We start from the raw sequence: 20738 nt of genomic DNA on the forward strand, positions 1-20738 counted from the left end.
AACTTCCGCAAACGTGACTTTCAAACTCTCGCGAGAGAAGAGAAGCGTTGACGCGGGCACTCATCCTGCAATAATAAAAATTTTTTTTTCAAAATATTCCACATATGCGATACAATTCAGATATATGGATCTATCAATCAATCAATCAATCAGTTTTTTTATATAGCGCCAAATCACAACAAACAGTTGCCCCAAGGCGCTTTATATTGTAAGGCAAGGGCATACAATAATTATGTAAAACCCCAACGGTCAAAACGACCCCCTGTGAGCAAGCACTTGGCTACAGTGGGAAGGAAAAACTCCCTTTTAACAGGAAGAAACCTCCAGCAGAACCAGGCTCAGGGAGGGGCAGTCTTCTGCTGGGACTGGTTGGGGCTGAGGGAGAGAACCAGGAAAAAGACATGCTGTGGAGGGGAGCAGAGATCAATCACTAATGATTAAATGCAGAGTGGTGCATACAGAGCAAAAAGAGAAAGAAACAGTGCATCATGGGAACCCCCCAGCAGTCTACGTCTATAGCAGCATAACTAAGGGATGGTTCAGGGTCACCTGATCCAGCCCTAACTATAAGCTTTAGCAACAAGGAAAGTTTTAAGCCTAATCTTAAAAGTAGAGAGGGTGTCTGTCTCCCTGATCTGATCTAATCACGCACGTTTTATGAACGTAAAGTTTTTTTATATCCACATACTACCACAAGACCCCAAGCTGTCACTGATGTTAAACGGGGCAATACATAGTATTAAGAACAGGGGTATGTAAACATTAGATCAGGGTCATTTAGGTAATTTCTGTTGTCATTATTTGTTTTGACAATAAATGGCTTCACCCAACTACAAACCACGAGACGAGTGAAGTTTTTGTGTTATCAATCGTTTTTTCAGAAAAAAAAGGTTAAGTCCCTTCGGCTGCTCCCTTGTTTGCACTCGGGGTCTCCACAGCAAATCCAAGGTGGATCTGCATGTTGAATTGGCACAGGTTTTACACCGGATGCCCTTCCTGACGCAACTCCACATTACATGGAGAAATGTGGCAGGGGTGGGATTTGAACCAGAACCTTCTGCTTGGCCACCACCCCTAACGTATTTTCAGAAAAATGGCCAACTCACCCCCCCCCAAAAAAAATTCTGTCAGGGTATGTAAACGTTTGAGCACAACTGTATGAAAAGCTTTAAATTCTGAATCAGAGACACTGAATTTGTCACAGTCTTATTCTTCATACAAATTCCTTAAAACCACTGCCAATTTATAGCCAGACAAAAACAGTTCGTGTGACATTACAACTGCGTAGTTTTCAGGAGACCATTTGTAGTGATCAGTGAACAATAAGTGGGAAATATTGTAAGCCTTCCTTCTTTTAAAGTGGCTATTACTTTAAAATAGAAAACGTCATTATGTAGAAACAAATCTAATAGTTTCAGAGGCATTAAGAATTTATTTTCACCATCACAGTAAAAACAGTGCTTTTGTTAAAACAAATATCCATTTGCTACTGTCTGGATTCACTGTTTGCACATAGTTAAAAAAAAAAAAAAAAAAAAAGGTTTCTGAATGCAATGGGATTCTTTTCCAAACCATTTGAAGTTTAAAAAAATAATAATTTCGTTAGTATACATTCATAAATTTCCAAGACAGCAATAATGTTTGCCAGGAAAAAAACAGACAAAACTGATCTTTGTTAGTTACATAACAATAAAACGCTGATTCATAGTTTGAGAAAATGTGTTTTACAGATAATACTTTATAATTATTAAGTGAGACATAGAGTAGTTGATGGATGAATGATTTTTCCACATGCAATAACAGTTCACACCAGCAATTACATAGTACAAAATGCATTAAAGAGCACAGTCTATAAAAATATATTGTATTATAAAACTATTTCATACAAAAGAATAAAGGAGTATAACCATTAGCACTGTGGCTTTTGCACACTTTACTAAATAAAACCGGTAAAATTGATTTGTTGATATCAACAAACTGCCATCTAATGAATGCAGCATGTGACAGCATGGCCTAAAGTACAAAATCACAAACAAATTCACCATCAAAGTATACACCCTCAACATCAACTTATTTAAAAACTAAAGAAATTTTTAAACGGTCAACTTTACAAATAAAGCAAAACTGAAAACATTTTGCTCATAAGTTGAAACATAAAACAGTTTGAGTCATATGTACACAATGTACAATAATTACATCAATAAATATGTCCACATTGCTGCACTAGGTCTGATTTGTAATGTACACCTTATATAACCTATATGAAGATGATAAAATACTACAAGCAATGAGGGATCCATTTGTAACTTTGATCAGAATTGTCAACACCTGCAAACATTTACATTCATGCTGCACTGAAAGACAAAGATGACAACATATTCAAAGAATGAATTCCAGTAACTGTTCATCTCCGATCAGGTCCAGGTTGAGGCAGTTGGTGGACCTGCGGCCGTAGAAAGAAGGTTTGTCTTGGCAGTGCAAAGGGGGATAATAGCCAACCTCTACAGATGTTCTTGTGTTTATTGAGGCATCTGGGAGCCCAAAGCTGTAGCTGTGGGAGGAGTCAGGCAGTTTTGTCATTCCTAGGGCTGCAGGAGGTGGGAGGAGACTGACGTCATCAAGACTCTGGCTGTGCCGATCCACACAGATATGTGACCTTGATTTATGTGTCTAGAATGGAGGTGGGTGGTAAAAAAAAATAAGCAAAGACAAATAGGAAATCTAAAGGGGTGGGGGAAGTTGGGGGGGCAACTAAGAGAACAATTACACACCTGGTTTAACACGTCACTGCTATGACATTTTCCTGATTCTTCATCTGAGGGACACACTTGGCTTCCTGAAGATCCAAAAATGTTCAATATTACAGTACTTAATTCTGACATAATAACACAAACATTTAGACAGGTTTCAACAGCAAGAAAATAGCATCTATCCATATCTCTCATATATATATATATATATATATATATATATATATATATATATATATATATATGACACACACACAGTCCTTTTTCCACAATTTGTTATGCTACAATTTTATGCTAAAATGGAGGAAGCTTATTTTTTCCTCAAAATTCTACATACGACACCCCACAATGTGAAAAAAGTTTTTTTTTTCTTAAGATATTTGCAAATGTATTAAAAATAAATTAAGAAATCACATGTACATAAGTATTCACATCATGTGTCATGAAGCTCAAAACTGACCTCAGGTTCAGCCTGTTTCCACTGATCATCTAGTCCATGGGCCAAGCAGGTTTTTGGTACCACTGAAGGTGACCAAACAACACTTAAATTCCAGCCTCAGTGTACCATGGCCTACACAAAAATGTATGATAACCATCCCAGGGTGGTAGCTGTAGCCAGGTAGGGACACTGAAGAATTACACAGAAGTTAAAATCTAAAAAATGCTCCAATCATGTTGAAAACTACAGTACATCCCATTGTTTGTCTGATCTGAGGTTGTAATTGCTGCCAAAGATGCATCACCAAAGGATTGAGCAAAGGGTGGGAATACTGAAGTATATGTGATTTCTTAGGGGTTTTTTTTATTTTTAACAACACTAAGAAATAAAATGTTGAATTTAATTGATAAAGTTAAGGTAACTTTTTCCACAAAACACTGTCAATTAAGTGCAAAACAATATTGTAGTTGAAATTAATTAAATCAAATGAAACATTATTTAAATCCCTAAAATTGACAACAGCAAGTATACTGAAAATAATAGTATTAAATTAATTAAACCCCTGTGTTTCATTTCTTAGAGTGAAATTTGAGAAAATTTCAAAAAATGTTTTTCATGTTGTCATTATAGGGTGTTGTGAGTAGAATTTTGAGGGGAAAAAAATTAATTTGCTCCATTTTGGAATAAGGCTGTAACACAATGTGGAAAAAGTGAATTGCTGTGAATACTTACTGGATGCACTGTACACTGAAGTGTGAGCGAGGTATACTGTTGTACCCCTAGTATATATGGTATTTAATAATTCACTCAGTCGTACCTGATAAGTGTTTCTCTGAGGAGCATTCTGGGTGATCCACAGACATGCCTTCAAGAAGATCAGCCAACCGAAACATCACATCAGGATCATCCACTAGAACCTCTGTTGGAGTTGCAGCATTTTTCTCAATCTCTGACAAAAGACACAAAAGAAGGGGGGGGGGAGAGATCACCCGTGTGAAACAAAAGAAATCAAAGCAGGGAGAGGTCCAGATAATGGCTGCAGCAAGGACACAGATCATAAAATCTACAAAAGTACAGAAGTGTAATGTAATGACAACCATACCTGAGAATCTGCAAAGTGCTGCAGTTAATGGAACAACATATTGGCAAACTCTAAACATGTCTCCATCCACAAATAATTAACCAAATTTGCACAGTTACAACTTTACTTTAGGACTAATCAAAAGAAAGTAATGAAATGCTTCACATCAACACATCAGAAAGGCACTCAGACGAAATACTTCCACCCAGGCCTGATATGCACCATTTTGTAAAAGCTCCCAGAAAAATCACTCAAAGTTTCCACTAAAAGTGTGGCACATTTAATACCAGGCAGGCTCAAGTCTTTTACCAACTTGAAAATCCTTGTCACATTTTTACCATTCTAATGGTCAATGGTGAAGCAAAAAAAAAAAAAAATCCCAAACACAATGTTCAATAGAAAAATAGATACATTTTTTTCATGATAAAGAACAACAAAACAAGAATAAATTTAGCAAAACCCATCATAAAGACAAGTGTTCAAAAATATATACTTAATTAATGATTCGCAATCATTTGACTGCTATACTTAAAGTGCATATCACCAGTAAATAAAATGTCAAATGAGCTAACTATTCTAAATAAATAAAGATTGATGAAAATACTGATGTACTGCATTTCATTTTTGGTGCCATGTGCCCTGAGAAATTAATTCATAAACATTGGGAATTTAGCCTGATTCACCTGCTGCTGATAAACATCAGTGACCTGAACCTCTCAGAAAACTGGACTTTGTTGACATCACATAGGGTAATGCCCCCTAGAGACCCTCTATTAAAATGGATGGGGAAATAGAATATTTTACAATGTGAAATCAGTGTTTTTGTGTACACTGATAGTGAATATGTCAAATGTGTTTTGCAAGGATGCAGTCAAAAGACTAGTGCTGTTTATTAGGTGAACAGATTTTCCAGAGATAATATTTTGAGGAGGAAGACTGCAGAAATAAAGCCCAGCACAGGGAGAATGGCCTTCAAATCATGGATCTACCCACAGATTTTATCCTTTCCATTCATGTGGCCAGGAGAACTCTTAAGAACGCATACTGCCTCTCCCACAAGTGTGTAATCGGCCACGTTTGTGGTTTGCGCAGCTGCGTCAGGCCATGCTAAGCTAAACAGCTACGTGAGGGACACCGGTGAGTCTCGTCGAGGAAACCACTTCTGTGATCATGGAGTTGGACAGAACGTGGCAATGAGTTACCGCTCTTAACAGGACTGCCGGGTCGTGGACCAGCTCCCAGCCATTTGAGTTAGTGTCTAGGATGAGCTAAACCGATAGCTAAGGTAAGTTACTTGGAGCAGTCAGCAAGTCTGGAGAAGGCTGAGGAACACTGTTTTCCTGTGGACAAAAGACAGCGCCACACAGTGGAACAATAATTCTACATGGATCTGTGTTGGAACACAGCATGAGTGAAATCAGAGACACCACTTTCACAGTATGTAATCATTATTATTCAGTCTTACTGAGATGTATGCAATGTTGTTTTGTTTTGTTTTTCTGAATACACTGCGGATTACAAAAAGGCGGACATATGTTGATCGCAAATTACAAGAATTTGACTTGAAAGCCAAATTACATTTGGAGTCAAAAAACAACCCAGACTGACTGTGCGTACTTGAGTAAATCATGAAGTGAACTGTAAATGAACACAGGTGGAGACAGCAGATAGCGAATAATCAACACCTGAGGTTACGTCACTTTTATGGCTAAAAACAAGCTCTACATCAGGACTCAATGAAGTTAAAGAGTTGGAAGTAATGATTCATCATCTGGTATATCATGTTTTAAAAGACAGCATTGATTGGAGTGAGACATGCCTGTTAAGGAAAAGCACTGAAGAGTTTTAAAATGATTAAATCATTGTTTTAGTAAGACATGAGCATTCATTATTCCTCCTAAAAATCACAAAAACAAAACATGTCATGAAGCTGCTTTCATGTTTTTATTAAACATACACAGATTGAACATCTGATTCCTTAAAAGGGATTCTTTAGAAAATAGTGAAATGTGAAAGACTCCTCACCTTCCTTATTTTCTATTGGAGTTTTCGCTCCTGTGTCACTGCCAGATGTGCACAAGCTGTCGTGGCTGGCTGTAGAGGTGAAAGACTTCTCTTCTTGCTGCGGACCTTGTTCGTCCATGGAGGCAATGTCTGCAGAAAGACTGTGTTGGCGGGTGTCTGCCTCGATTCCAGAGCTGCTGGTGGAGCGTCGGGACAGACCAGGGCTGCTCTCACTGCCTGGGGGATCCAGGTCCAGGTCATCACTGATGTAGGACTCTCTGTAACGCTTTTTCTCTAAAACAAAGACATTGTTTTAAAATAACTAACTGAAGCATATGTCAGTTTTTGCTTCAGGCTAAAACTGAAGCAAATAGAAGGCCACTGACTCTGTATGGTTACTGCAACACTAACAAGCTTGCTGTTGAATGAAAACCCATTTTCACACACTTGTCTCCATTCCTCCCATTACCTTCGCTCTCCTCCAGATGGCGTAGGTGTCTGAGGGCTGGCTGCAGGCTGAGGTAGAGGCGGTGGCTGCAGCTCAGGTGCAGCAGGAGGTGGCGAGAGCGGAACGATGATCCAGTGTAGTAGACAAGCTTCCTGGCTGATGGCAAGCCATCTGGCTGAATCTCAAATTTCTTACCCTGGTCAGGAAGCACACCATGCTCAGTGTCCATAGTGAAAGCCTATTAATTATTTACCATCAGTCCACTTAATCCTGACACAGAATGGAAACAAGGAGTGCATGTACCAGGAAGGTGAGCCGTCCCACATGTGACCAGGGGAAGTCATACAGCAGCTGTCGTATGTTGTTCACCTCCTACAAATATAACAAGTTAAAAAAATTAATTAAAAAGTCTACAAGAGCTTGTGTCTAAAATACTGGTTTCTCCTTGGGCATGCAACTTGGGTATTTCTAACATTGGTGATCAATTTTCAGTTGTCTTTTTGTTCTTAGGACCCATCTGGACTTTGCAAAGCCTGCAAAGTATCTCACAGTCTGCTAGCTCTTTAATCAGCCAGGCCTGGAGCCCTAATCCTCCCCCCCGCCCAGATGGCCTATGATGGGCAGATCAAACAACTGACAGACAACCTCCTGCTGCACTCCTGTTGGTCGCAATCTCACGCATTCCTCATGCATCTAATCTGAGGTTTTAGAAAGCTTACAGACAAATGGTGGATCAGAAACCGGCTATGCTTTATGTACACACATGTATATTAATAACAAAACATACAACTACACACCTGATAAACCTGCATTCCCCTCAGGGTCAGACCGAGCAGAGCGATTCCTCTCTCTGCCTTTTTGTCCTAGACAAATGAATGATGAGATGTCAGAGAAGCATCTGAGCAGTGAAGATAAGACAATCATTCCACAGTTAAACCCCTCTGCTGAATCACGTGGAACCACTGACTGGTTTCTAACAACAAATTAAGTGATAGCCCATACACAAGGGGTGGACCAGCTTTCAAAACATCCCTCAGTAAGAGCGATTTGTGTAGGTCACCGAGATTAATTAAATAAGTTAAAGCCCAAAGTACAGTATGTTTTATGTAAGAGCCACACCCTGCAATGGACCACAACTCACATGTCCAAAGCTGGGCATTTTCATCAGCCCATTTACAAGTAATCTGTCTGCTGGACAAGTACAGACTCATCACCTGATTACAGACAAAAATCCATCATTTTTTGTTCATGCCTGGTTGTGGTTGCATCTGACCAGTTTAAAATAGAACCAGCATGCATTTATAGAAACATCACACTGCAAAGGAGCCATTAATTCCCACTGAAGTTTCCTACTATTAATCTCTGGTGTTCAATTCCCATCACCCAAAAGTTTTTTTTTAAAAACCCATTGTTATTCTTGATTTTGATGACAGCACAATGAAAATGAACACTAGCGTATGCACTGTCAAAGTTCCAGTTCAAGCAAGTCATTTTGTTTGATGTTAATAAAACTGAATTGTATCTATGACCTTCTGAAGTTTGTAAAATGTGACAGGAACATCCTCCAGTCGACATGCTTCCCTGATAAAGAGCAGGACAGCATCACGAGCAGACATGCCCCACAGGTCCTGATGTACTTTGGGCCCATGGCAGACGAGATAGTCAATTCCTCGCTTGGCTATAATCTAAACAAAAAAGAGATAGGTAAATTACATTCTGGTGCAATGTATCTCAAGAATGTTCTAATTCTGCTGGCACACAGTCCCATACCCAGGGTGGGAAGTACTTCTTGGGTTCAAAGTAAGCGCTGATCTCCATATTATCCCTTGGCAGCGGGTGATCACCAAGGTCAGCCTGCAAGGCGTAACCTGCCAGTTGGAAGTACACCTCCTCCTGCTGACGGCATTCAGAACGCAGTACCCGCTCCCTCAAGTCAGAGTAGTATAAATGTCGTGCCTTACGTTCGCTGGTGCCACAGTGAGAGAGGCATAGAATGAGGTCAGTCAGGTGGATAAAGATGTGCGTGGGGGAAAACTAAACTAACAACAGAGTACATACAACACCAACAAAATGAAAATTTATGTTAAAGAGGAACATACATACCAAATGAGCCTGCCATTTTCTACGTAGTACTGCACTTTTAGAAAGAGAACTAGAGGCAAAGGTCTCTTGTGCAATCCCTGTTTGGGTTGAAAGGACACATATTTCAGAGGGTTTATTTATGTTTTTGCATCTTTCTGTGAGGATACAGGAAAAGTAGGGCACTAAACTGTGGCTTTCTTTTGACAGACGTACAATGGCAAAATGTTTCTAATTCCACTGTCAGAATTTGCTGCCTTACCTTTCCTGGCTCTTGCTTCCACTCTTTAGGAAAGTACTTGCCCAGTTTCTCCTCCATGTCTATAAATATGTGCTCATTATCTGCAAGCAGTAAGAAGCAAACAAAAGTGGAATGTAGCCAAGCGTAAAATTGAACAATAGGTTTAATTAGGGAAAAAGGGGAGAAAATGCCCGGGCTCCTCCATTTGTTAACGAGGCTACTAGTTAACAAAAATATGTTAATGCCTCCATTTTCTTACCCCAGGAGGAGCAGGTAAGCATGGATCAAAACATGACTGGCTGGAGGACTATTTGATTTAAACATGAATTTAATTCAATTAATCTGTGAATTACTCTTATGATTAAATTACTAATAAAATACCAGAGTAGAGTACTGCGCTCACACAACGCAAACCTCCACCAACACTAGTTTCCAATTCCACAAATTTTTACCTTGGAAGAGTATGCCTCCTACTCAGCAGCTTACTGTTCTTTAGCTATTAGGAGTACACAACAATACATACTAATGAATATTTTAGTTTGTTTAAGAAAGAAGATGAGAAACAAATGTAATTCTTAGAATTAATTTAATGTATTTCATTTATATAGCACCAAGTCACAACAAAGTTGCCTCAAGGTGCTTCACACAAGTATGGTCGAACCTTACCAACCCCTAGAGCAAGCACACAGGCGAAAGTGGTAAGGAAAAACTCCCTCTGATATTTGAGGAAGAAACCTCAAGCAGATCAGACTCAAAGGGGTGACAAGGGGTGACCCTCTGCTTGGGCCATACTACCGACTCAATTGACAATACGAGTATAGTGCACAAGACAGGAGGCCTGCAAAAGAAGACAGTTCTTTATATTACACTTTGCTTGTGTACACGTTAAAGGGAGTATATAGAGTGTGTCAAAAAATGTATCCAAAAGTATTTTGACAGCACAGAAAAAACAATCAATATTAGACATTTTCTGCCTGACCATGTGGCGGAAGCATGTAATTTTTCTCCCCAATGCACAGTTTTTAGTTCAGTCTCTTTTTTGATGTTTTAACCCTTTATCTGTTACACAACATGATCAATGTAACCTCCTCATCTGAAGATTCCTAAGAAAAATCATCCATATCCAGTTTTCCAGAAAATTAAAGTCTCCTTTGCTGGGGAGTTAGTTTGCTCTGAGACTAAATTTTGTATGGAAAGAGTTGCAAGTCAGCCCTTAGGATCCGTTAACTGCAGCAATTTTCCTGGACTTTAATGTCTTGCAGAACAAACTTTAGGGTTCCTGAAATGAGAAAAACACCATTATTTCCCAGTAAAACCATTTCCTGGTATTCATATTTCAGAGTACTTTTGGGTACGTTTTTTGAGACACCCTATATAACTGATTTGTGCATTTTGTATGTTTTAGTTTCACACTTTTCAATATCTTCAACAAACCCGTGGACAAGCAGACAAGGTCTTCAGAGCCTTGAAATTAGGAAAGAGTTTAGCTGTCTGTCAAGATATATAAGGCACATATACTGAGGACAGGACACCAATGATTTATTCAAAATACGAAGTTGACAATTAAAATGAGTGTCAAGTTAACTTAAGTCAAACTTAAACTATGTTATCTATGGTTTAAATCGACTTAAGAAAAAGCAAAAAAAAACAAAACACACAGCACCCCAAACCTGTCTATCATCTGCCTAGTTACTTCTAATTAGAAAGGTTAAATCATTTTGCTTTAAAAGCATTTCAAAACTATTCAAAATCAGATATTTGGTTTGTAGGGGTGGAACGATGCATTGTGAATCATGATAATCATATCGTAAAGCCTTTAACGAATCTTTTTTTTTAATTATTATTGTAATACCTTGAAAAGTCCAGTACTGCACAGAAGAAATAAACACCTCTTGCAGAAGAATCATAAATCTATATACATAAAGGTCTACGTTTGTCTGTCTGTCCGGGATAAACTCCCAAACTATAATATGTAGCCCTAAACACTATATATATTCTAAATCCTCATGACACGGGGAACAAACTGGTACCATTTAGCCACCCAAAATAGCCAGCTGTGGGTATGACCAGGCAGATTCAAATTTCCAGCCCTGTATATGTGTTGGCCATCTCTGTTTATTTAATCCCTTTCTACAGCACACTCAGCACAGCACAGCATACTTTGCAAAACAACATGCTTAGGCTGAGGCTGTGGGTATGACCAGGCAGATTCAAATTTCCAGCCCTGTATATGTGTTGGCCATCTCTGTTTATTTAATCCCTTTCTTCAGCTACTTTATGTTCTCAACTGTTAAGCACCTGACTGTCATGTACAACCCAATTTGCCTTCCTGTCTGAATACATTCATTTATGTTTGTAAAATTGCAATGTAAAAACACTGAAATACACCAATACCTCAATTTTGATTCACTGATATTTACATTTACTGTTACCTACCTTTTGTGTGTAATTTTGTTATAAATTTGATTGCAAAACAAAGTCTGCATGAAGGACTTCAAATGTGTTTGTCTTTTAACCAAGTATTTCCACTTAGTTTGGGGAGTCCACCGCTTATAGTTCTGCTGGACAAACTTTAGCCCATTAACTATTATATTTATAAAACATCAGCATTACAAAAACAAATGTTGGGCAACTGCTTTGATTAAAATGATTGGCATTTGGCTAATGTCTATGTCTAAAACAGGTTAATCCGGGCAGCGCCGGGTACCCCAGCTAGTTATTTATAAAACAGGAAACAAAGAATTACAATTTATACTTCAGAATAATTTGATTCATTAAAGTAAAATCTACTGTAACTTTGTGCATAATGTGTGGGAACAGTGGTGTAATTATGTATTGCGATATATATATCATATTATGGAGATAGTGTATCATTACACCACTACTGGTTGGTATATAAACAGCTGAAACAATTCTATCTTTGCTGTAAAAAAAAAAAAGATTAAAAATCAGTCAAAACCATTTTTATTTCTAAAACTTACAAGTAGAAAACTCACTGATCTGAGAAGCTGGCACAAATTCCTTGTTAGTTGGTCATATCAGCAATCATTTTAATCAAATATACCTTAAATAAAAAAGATTAAAAGTCGGTTTTTCACCATTGCAAAGAATGGGGGGTACTGTTATTGGCCTCAGTCTGTGAGTCATGACATAGGCATTTTCTACTTGATCTCTTATCTTTTGTTCAAATATGTTTAGCCACTGCGCTGTTTCTCCACGCACTCCTGTTGCCATCCATCTATCCATTCAATCCACCTCATCCCAACTCTGACTCACTCCCAACTCCTTCACCTCTCATCTTTCAACAATGCTTTTGCGCAAGACTTGATGAAGGCAGACTGTATCAAGTCAAGTCTCCTTACATCGTTTTCCTCCACTCCCACTCATCTTCCCATCACCAATTCATCCCTCCCCTCACCCAAGAGGTGGAATGCAAAGAGTACATTCCAAGTTTAATGAAGTTAATATTGTAAGAATCCAGGCCTAAGTGATCGCTGAACCAAAGCCACAAAAAACAAAAGGCTGCTTGTTCAAGATGTGAGACTCACAAGATTACCTTTGTATTTCAACAGATTTGTAGAAAATAAGAACAAGAACACCAGAAAGCAAAGTTAAGAACTTTGTTCAGGAGCTAAAGTGGATAACACTGATCATTTATACAGACGGAGAGGCAAGACTGACTTTTTTTGTTTTCAGCAGGAAATGTTCAAACTGTGCACTATAATTAGAGTATCACTGCAGCAAACTGTAACAACAGACAAATCATGATGCTTCTGCATATATGTTAATACTTTCATTTCTGAAATGTTATACACATTGGTGTGCAGGTAGTGGCAACCCTTGGGCTTTTGCATGTATTTTAATAAAATCAGGCTTCTCCATATTATTCATTCATTCATTTTCTGAACCCATTTATTCCTGTTAAGGACCATGGGGTTGGGGTGCTGGAGCCTATCCCAGTGTGCACTGGGGGAAAGGTGGGGTACATCCTGGCTAGGCCACCAGTCCATTGTAGAATCGACACATATAGACAGACAAATTCATTCACACTCTCTCTTTATTACCTTCAAAAGTGATTTAGGTGACTCAGTAGGATAAGAGTTGGAGTACCAATGTATAAATTGGGGTTTGATTCAACATTTGTTCTTCAGGCTACCTGTCCTTCGAAAAGACACTTCTTCTGCACTGTCTCAGCAAACCTCAGTTGTAAATGGGTACCACCATTGGCTGGAAAAGTAGCCTATGATGGACTGTCTAGGGGTCACAAACTGCTTCACCCTACTGTATCTTTGGATAAACACTGGCCAGATGAGCCTCAGGGCCTGTACAGGACTTACTTCTCTGTATTAACATTTCCTAAATGCCCTTTCCATTAATATTGGAAAATAAATCTCTACAACATGACATAAATTAAATAAAATAGCATAAACATATACACACACAGTACCTGTTCCTGTTTTTGCTCAGGGTTGCCACAGCAGATGAGGTAATGATCCACATGTTGAGTCGGCATATTTTATGCCAGATGCCCTTCTTGACGTATGTAACAAAGACCTTCCATTCTAACATATGGTGATGCAACAGACAAAAGCTGTATGATGCATAGTTTCTCAGCCACAGAGGTCTATAACACCTACAGAGTTGTCATAAGAGTTCTGTCCTTTGTCTCGGTCTTGCAAGGTCACTCGGTTTTTGAAAAATGGCTACTCTAAACAGCTCAGAAACCCATTCAGTGACTTGGAAATGTTCCTGTCTTCAGCCATTTGACCCTCATCAACTCAGACCAGATCAGCATAGTCAGGTGTGTTCAGCCAATCAACAACGGGCTGTAGAATGGAACACACCGGACTCATTATAGCTCATTATGTGAAGTTGGAACAAGGAGCAAGGACAATGTACAGTACTTTGTGTCCCCAGGACCAGGATTAGGAGCCACTGGTCAAAAGAAAACAGGCAGTAAAAGTGATGATTTCATTGTGTTATACTAGAGAGTCAAACCTACAGTATGCATTCTGTTATTTGGGGTTTGATGTATTTATTTCATTGATATCATCTTTGAGAGATTTGCTTTCACTGTGCATTTAAAAGGCATTATTTTACAAATGTTGATATGCAGAGAGACACCTGGATTCTTTCAATAAAAATTTTTTTTAAATAATTGCTTGTGCAACTGTGTGTGCATGAGGTGTTCCACACGTTTTCTGCAGCACTGCTAGTTTTCCGGTTTTTGACAGTACACTTTGTACACTTCTGTGAACACTGCTTTCAGGTTTAGAAGCTGAGAGGTCAATGAGGATAAAACCCACCTTTCACCACTGTGAGACCAAAGAAGTGCAGCTCTTTGACTCCTAACATTTCTGTCACACGGTTGAAAACATCCTGCCCTGTGGACTTCAGCTGAAGCACATGAAAACAAAGACAAGAGTTATCGACTGAGATTTTAAACACAGTAAACTGAAGCAAAACCTCCAATAATGCAGTTCTGTCCATTTGACAAACTGGACACCCACCCCTAAAGTGATGTCCAGCTGCTCCTTGTTGGGGAGAAAAACACATACAGTTCTTTCGTGTTTTGTGGAGATGGACATGATGTCTTTTGTCTGTCTGTGACAAGTATTATCCGTCTCTGTCGAACAGCTTCACTGCCTCCCTCCTCTTGAACTTTGTGTCTCCTTCACTTATCTGCTCCAGCGGAGCTCTCCCCTATTGTATCTGGAAAGACAAATGATATCAAAGTGAAGGAAATAGAAAGAAAAAAAAAAATATATATACTATATGCTCAGTAAGTGACAGAAACAAAATGGAATAGAAATATGATCACCAGAGCATGAGCAAGATCAAAAATTAAGCTGTAACAAAATTCACATAAGATTCAAATACCCACATTCTGCTGTTTTTATTATAAACTCTTACATTAGTATGCCATTAGAACAATAAAAATACATACTCAGACATGTTCCACCACCAAGATTAATTAAACCCGGTTTGTTTGTTTGAAGCATTACTAAACAAATGCACAATTTTAACAACACATTTTATTATTATTATTACTTTTAGGTGCTTTAAAATCTATACACATCATGTGGTAGAAAAGTCCACCTTAAAGCACAAAAATCATAGTGTAACAAACTGGTGACAACCCAATAAAAAAAAAAACAGGTGAGCAAATTCAAGGCTCTTAACATACTGTGATCTCAATCACAGTCATTAACTAAAACCAAACAGCTCACTTTTGTGTCAACAATTTTTTAACAACAGCAAATACAAGAAAGTTAATAACATTTGTAACGGGGCATTGCCAGATGCTCGCACACTAAAACTGACCCAAATTACCAACTGGTAGGACGTTGGCCTGATTAACGTCTTGGAATCAGTTAATCAGGTTAATTACTGCCACATGCCAGCTCTTATCCCTTTAAATCCCACTCTGGACAAAAAACAGTAACAATAATAAAAAGAGCAGTCCAAGACTACAACCTTGAGAATGCCTTACAACTCAACATCTTCTCAAGATCCTTTCAAAATTATGGATCCGATTCAATTCCATTTATTTATATAGCAACACATTACAACAGTGACGTATCAAGGCACTTCACACGGGTAAGGTCTAACCTTGTCAACCTTTAAAGAATTGATTTGTGTTCCACCTGAATGTGAACGTAATGTAAGCAGTGTATGTGTGTGTGATCATTATGCTTTTCTGTCATGAGACAAAAAGATTTGTATGCAATGGACAATTTTCAAGTTTCGCTGTCGAGACTTCCGGTTAGTGAGCCTCTCGCTCGCATGTTTGGCATCATTAGAATCGGTTGTTACCGTGTTTGTTAAGTGTTGTGTCTTCTCCAAAAAAGCAAAAATTAAAAAGCGAAACACTCAGTCTGAGAGTATGAGCAAAAAACAGAAGAATGTGGGACTTCTGCTGAGAGGAGCTTCTTTCAGAGACTGTTCGTCAGTGTGGTCCCAGTGTGAGGGGCGTGCTGGACCCCTTACACCAGCCATAGAGAGACAGCAACCGGGCAAATAGCAAACTTCGACTGTGGGTGCCCGGCCACTGGGTCAATAGTCACTCCCGGTTGTTATGACGCCTCACAGAGCGGATAACTGATCCGTTGTTATGACGCCTCACGGAGCGGCTGTCTGGTCAGATGTTATGATGCCTTACGGAGCGGCAAACCGAACGAAGCTGGACACCGGTTAAACGATGTCTCCGAAAGTCAACACAAGCCCAGATTTCTTGTTTTGTTTTGGCTTCGGTGTTCTTCATTAGTGCCGTGCAACCGGGGCTTTACATTTGTTGCTAAGAAAGTTCAACGACAGAAATACCAACATTCTGGGTGCAATGAAGATGTTTTCACTATTATTTGATTTCTTTGTGCGACTGACATCGTTATTCAAGCATTCAAAAAGCAATTCCTACCTCCACACAACTCCAAACAGCGACAAGAAAGTTTCTTGACAATTCTTGTTGTTGAACGAAACCGCATCTCCCTAACCAGACAGAGTTGTGACGTCATCATGCATGCGCGTAGGCGATGCTCTATCTCAACTTGAAAATAATCCATTTAGATGTAGACCTCTACAAAAGGGCATGCATAGGTAGTTTATTATGGGATGCACATTGAGAGTATTCACTAATTTAGCTTTAGTCCTGTAAGAAATTTTTGCCAAAAAGCCTCATCTCACAATGTTATAAAAGCAGGAGCCAGATCTAATCCAGATCAACGCCATCCCTCCACAAAATTTCATTGAAATCTATTTGTATTGTAGCATTTTGAGTTGTGTCTACTGACTAACAGACAAATGTAGATGACAAAATAACCTAGACATGAAATAAAGTAAAATACTGCACTCTTTGTTTCTTGCATCTTCTCTGCTGTCAGAGTTTGTGTTGACTTAGTTTTCTGTTGTGAAGTGCATATCTTTATTTTTGACTTTTAGCATTACAAAACATAAAGCTGTCAAGACAATATTTTGAAGATAAGGTAATGGCCATTTTAGAAAAAGTTACAGACCAAATAATGAGCGGGAACACTACCAAAAGATTGATCGGTTACAGAAATAATCATAAATTGAAATAATCAAAAGCTGCATTTCTAAAGCAATGTGTAATGCTGCACTGTGTGTGCAGCAAATTACTTATACACTGCCAGTATTGTGTAAGCTGTTTCCAGTATGAAATCAAGTTGTGGGACCCAGGAAAAGTGAACGTTGTTGACTCAGAGGGCAAAACATTTTTTCTTCCAAGTAGGATTTGTGGACATGTTCGTACAAAGCCCCATTCACCTCTGACTGTCACTACCAAGAGGCACCCGAAAACCTGAATTTCCAGTAGCTTTATCATCTGCTTTGTTTATTACATTCAGTCTTTGCTGTGTCTTTTCACAGGCACAATTGCCTACAACTTTCAACAGAATATTTTTTTTCTGTTGACAATGGAAACAGCCTTGTTAATTAAATTCTGAAATCAGATCTACTCTTAAATTAATCAGAAAATCTTGTACTTTCACACGCCATGTATGCTTGAGTACTACTAAGGTTGAGCAATGTGGGCAATGCACAACACTACTACATTTTTTATAGTGCTGTATTATTATTCCATCTTCCTATAATACAATCCAAGTGGTTTTTCATCAACAATGTAGTACGTCAGGGATGTACTGCTGCTCCGGACCTTTTCAACTGTGTCATCAGCTACCTGGCAACTAGGGTTATGTGAAATGGCCCAAGAGTGTCATTTGGAGAATACCCTAGAAGATCTTAAGATAGCAGGTCTTGGGTAGACACATAACACCACCCTATTACCTGAAATGCTTGAGTAAGTTAAATTTTCTGCAATTGTGTTTAATGAAAATGCAAAAAAGCTCAGCATTTGCACAAAGTGGTCCAAGACCAAGTTTGTGCATGTTTGAGATGGCCCTGATCCTCCTCCTTCTATTTTGACAACACCACAGTAAAATGTCTGTCCACCTCCATATACCTTAGCTCAACACTCTCCAAAATATAGTATGGATTTGACACCTGGCTTTTAACCAATACGTTATCTGGCAGGTTCAACAGCTTTGACAGAAAAGCCCTCAGAAGGACTGCTGGAATCCAGTGGTTCCACCACACAACCAATGATGAGTTCAGAGCAGAGTGCAGATCCAACAGCCACCTGCATGTCCCACCTTGTAGCAATGCAAAAACTCTCATGATATTGCCACATCATGTACTACCCTCCTGAACATCCAACCCAAGCCATCCGGGACTGAACCCAATCAAGCTGGCTGGAAATAGCCCAGAGGAGCTGCACCCGTTGGCTGAATGTGATAGCCCATGACCTCAGTACACGTCATGGATCAAACTCAACAGGTGTCACAGGATAGAACACCTGGTTAGGGCTACACACCACATGCAAGAGGACTAAGAAGAAGATTACTACAACCATTTTAAATATTAGTTACATAATCATACATTAAAGAATCAGTGAGAAAATGTATTTGAATATGATCAACCATATTATACTAAAAGGACTCCATGTAAATATTTGTTGGTAATTTCAACTTTACAAAGACAAATATTATCAGACATTAGTATTCCTTAGAAATGAATAAAAGCCATCATAATCTGGAACACGTGATTTATCATGAATCCATAATTCCACATAACTATCTCCACCTGTTTGGATTCCTAAAGTATTTCAAGGAGAGGCTATGGCCATATGTGAGCAATTCGTGCATGAAGCAACATGACAAAATATTAGAAACATATTTCTATGAAAAAAGAAAAACAAATATGGAAGACAGTCTGAGGGTTATTTTTTCCAGGTTTTCTACCAGTTGCAGCTACACATCAATAACAAAAGAGTCAAATCCTTACTAAAAATTGAATTATACCTGCATACCAATAGGTAGTTTGATGGGATAACGAGTGTGTCTACCAATACACAGACCTGAATTGAGTCCAGGTCATGCTATTTTTCCATGTAGCCTGATTAAAAGCCCCATTCACTTTGCAAATGTATTTGAACTATAAATTTTAACCAATTCTCTGACTGGCAATTAATCAATGTCATTGCACAAGACACTTCATCTACACTGTTGCAGTCAACCCAGCTGAAAATGGATACAAGCCTTAGTTGGGGAAGTAAGATGTGACAAACTGGTGTCCTTTTCATTTGCTTTCATGCTATGGAATCCAGGGAAAAGCACCGGCACCAACAAAACTTGAGGTCAAAGTAGGTCCTACTTATTCTTCATCTCCATTTATACTGAAGGCTCCTGATCGCACATTTTGGCTTTTACGAATGTTTTCCATCTGTCAAGTGATATTACGATGGGCACTATGAGCAGCTGATACCAGCTCACTGGTGGCTCTGTCAGTCATGCCAGAACAGGGCTTGGCAATCCAAAATGCCAGGAGAATAGATGGTATGTGGTAGAGGTCTGCACAAGTATTGGACCCACTGCAGATGAGTAACTTGAAATGCCAGAAAAACGGCTGGTATAATGTGCCCGGTCTGGGTGTGGATCTTTAGCAACAGCCTATTTCTGTTTTGCTTCTTCTTATGCAATAGCACTTTGCTAGGATTCATTTAGATGTAGACCTCTACATCATCACATCATCAAAACAGTTTATAACCAGGTAGAAGTCCTCAGACTGCCTGCTTGTTGCTGACCAGAGAAACCTGCATCACATGAGAGCAGCCATCTGTATGCTTTAATTCTTCTTCAAGACTGTTATAATCCCAGCTTCTGATGGCTGTTAGAACAACATTCCTCCTGCACTTCAAAACTCTTTAGTGCCAAAACTCAGTTCAACATAAACATACGTGCTTTAAAAATGAATAACCAGCATTTCAGTTCTAGATTATCGTCTGAAAGCAAAGAAAAATCACAGCAAAGGACTCAGAAATGTTTTTTTTAACATTATAAGAGCAGATTTTGAGCAAATTTAGCATTGATTGGAATCTGGCTGAACAAGTGCATCACTCACTGTTAGGTACAAACTTGGTACTTACGGCGACATTATTCACTGCTACGAGATTCAAAACTCAACAGTGGCTTTCTGTAAAGTTCGCTCAGACTAGTTTCTTACGGGTTTTTTCTTTCTTCCTTTTTTAAATCCCCTGAAAACATTTACAAGCGCACAGACTCTTCCCACGCTCGCTCATTCGCGTGTTGTAAATTCTTCTTCAGTTCACTCACCGTGAAGCCCAACAGACCGGGTCATACCAACGTCGACGGACGCGGGGGTGCTGGGCTTTGATTTAATTCTGCTGGAAATAATTCTGCATTCCGTGAAACAGATATTTCAATTTATTATCGCATAGCTTCGCTTAGAAAGCATGCAAAAGTATCTCTATTCATACAGAAATTAGGATGTGGATGTATTTTAATACCGTACATTGACGACCCCCCCTCACCCCTCACCAAACAAGTCCAAGCGCAGTGTTTGGATTTTTTTTTTTTTCCTCAGCTCTCCTTAGAAAATTCCACCCACGTCTATAATAAGAATATATTCATATTTTTAAAATTTAATTTACATAATTTTGCCTTTTACCTTGGTTGTGTGTTATACGTGCACAGCAATATCAACAATAGTTGTATTTGTTGGTATATTCACAGGAATTAAAATACTTAACCCTCAAGCGACCATGTATATTTTTGTCCTTTTTTCTAATTTTAATCAGAAAAAAAGCTTCCTACCATGAATTT

General features: G+C 38.8%; 1 protein-coding gene across 2 annotated transcripts; it reads right to left on the reverse strand.

The window, feature by feature from the left end:
- Positions 1 to 1788: 1788 nt before the first annotated feature.
- zgc:172136 (uncharacterized protein LOC566376 homolog) lies at positions 1789 to 20208 on the reverse strand. Of its 2 annotated transcripts, none has more exons than XM_034185217.1 (14): positions 20042 to 20208; positions 14553 to 14754; positions 14349 to 14439; positions 9064 to 9143; positions 8826 to 8902; positions 8493 to 8688; positions 8252 to 8407; positions 7520 to 7585; positions 7026 to 7094; positions 6744 to 6918; positions 6296 to 6568; positions 4007 to 4138; positions 2772 to 2836; positions 1789 to 2670 (listed from the first exon to the last, which is right to left on the reverse strand). In XM_034185217.1, exons 2-14 carry the CDS (start codon positions 14628 to 14630, stop codon positions 2380 to 2382), a joined length of 1749 nt encoding a protein of 582 aa, XP_034041108.1. In that variant the 5' UTR covers positions 14631 to 14754; positions 20042 to 20208; the 3' UTR covers positions 1789 to 2379. The 2 variants fall into 2 exon arrangements, with proteins under 2 accessions (XP_034041108.1, XP_034041109.1); XM_034185218.1 differs by having other exon boundaries at positions 2530 to 2670; positions 3997 to 4138.
- Positions 20209 to 20738: the final 530 nt, after the last annotated feature.

This window comes from Thalassophryne amazonica, chromosome 13 (genome assembly GCF_902500255.1).
Source record: "Thalassophryne amazonica chromosome 13, fThaAma1.1, whole genome shotgun sequence".
Lineage (NCBI taxonomy): Eukaryota > Metazoa > Chordata > Actinopteri > Batrachoidiformes > Batrachoididae > Thalassophryne > Thalassophryne amazonica.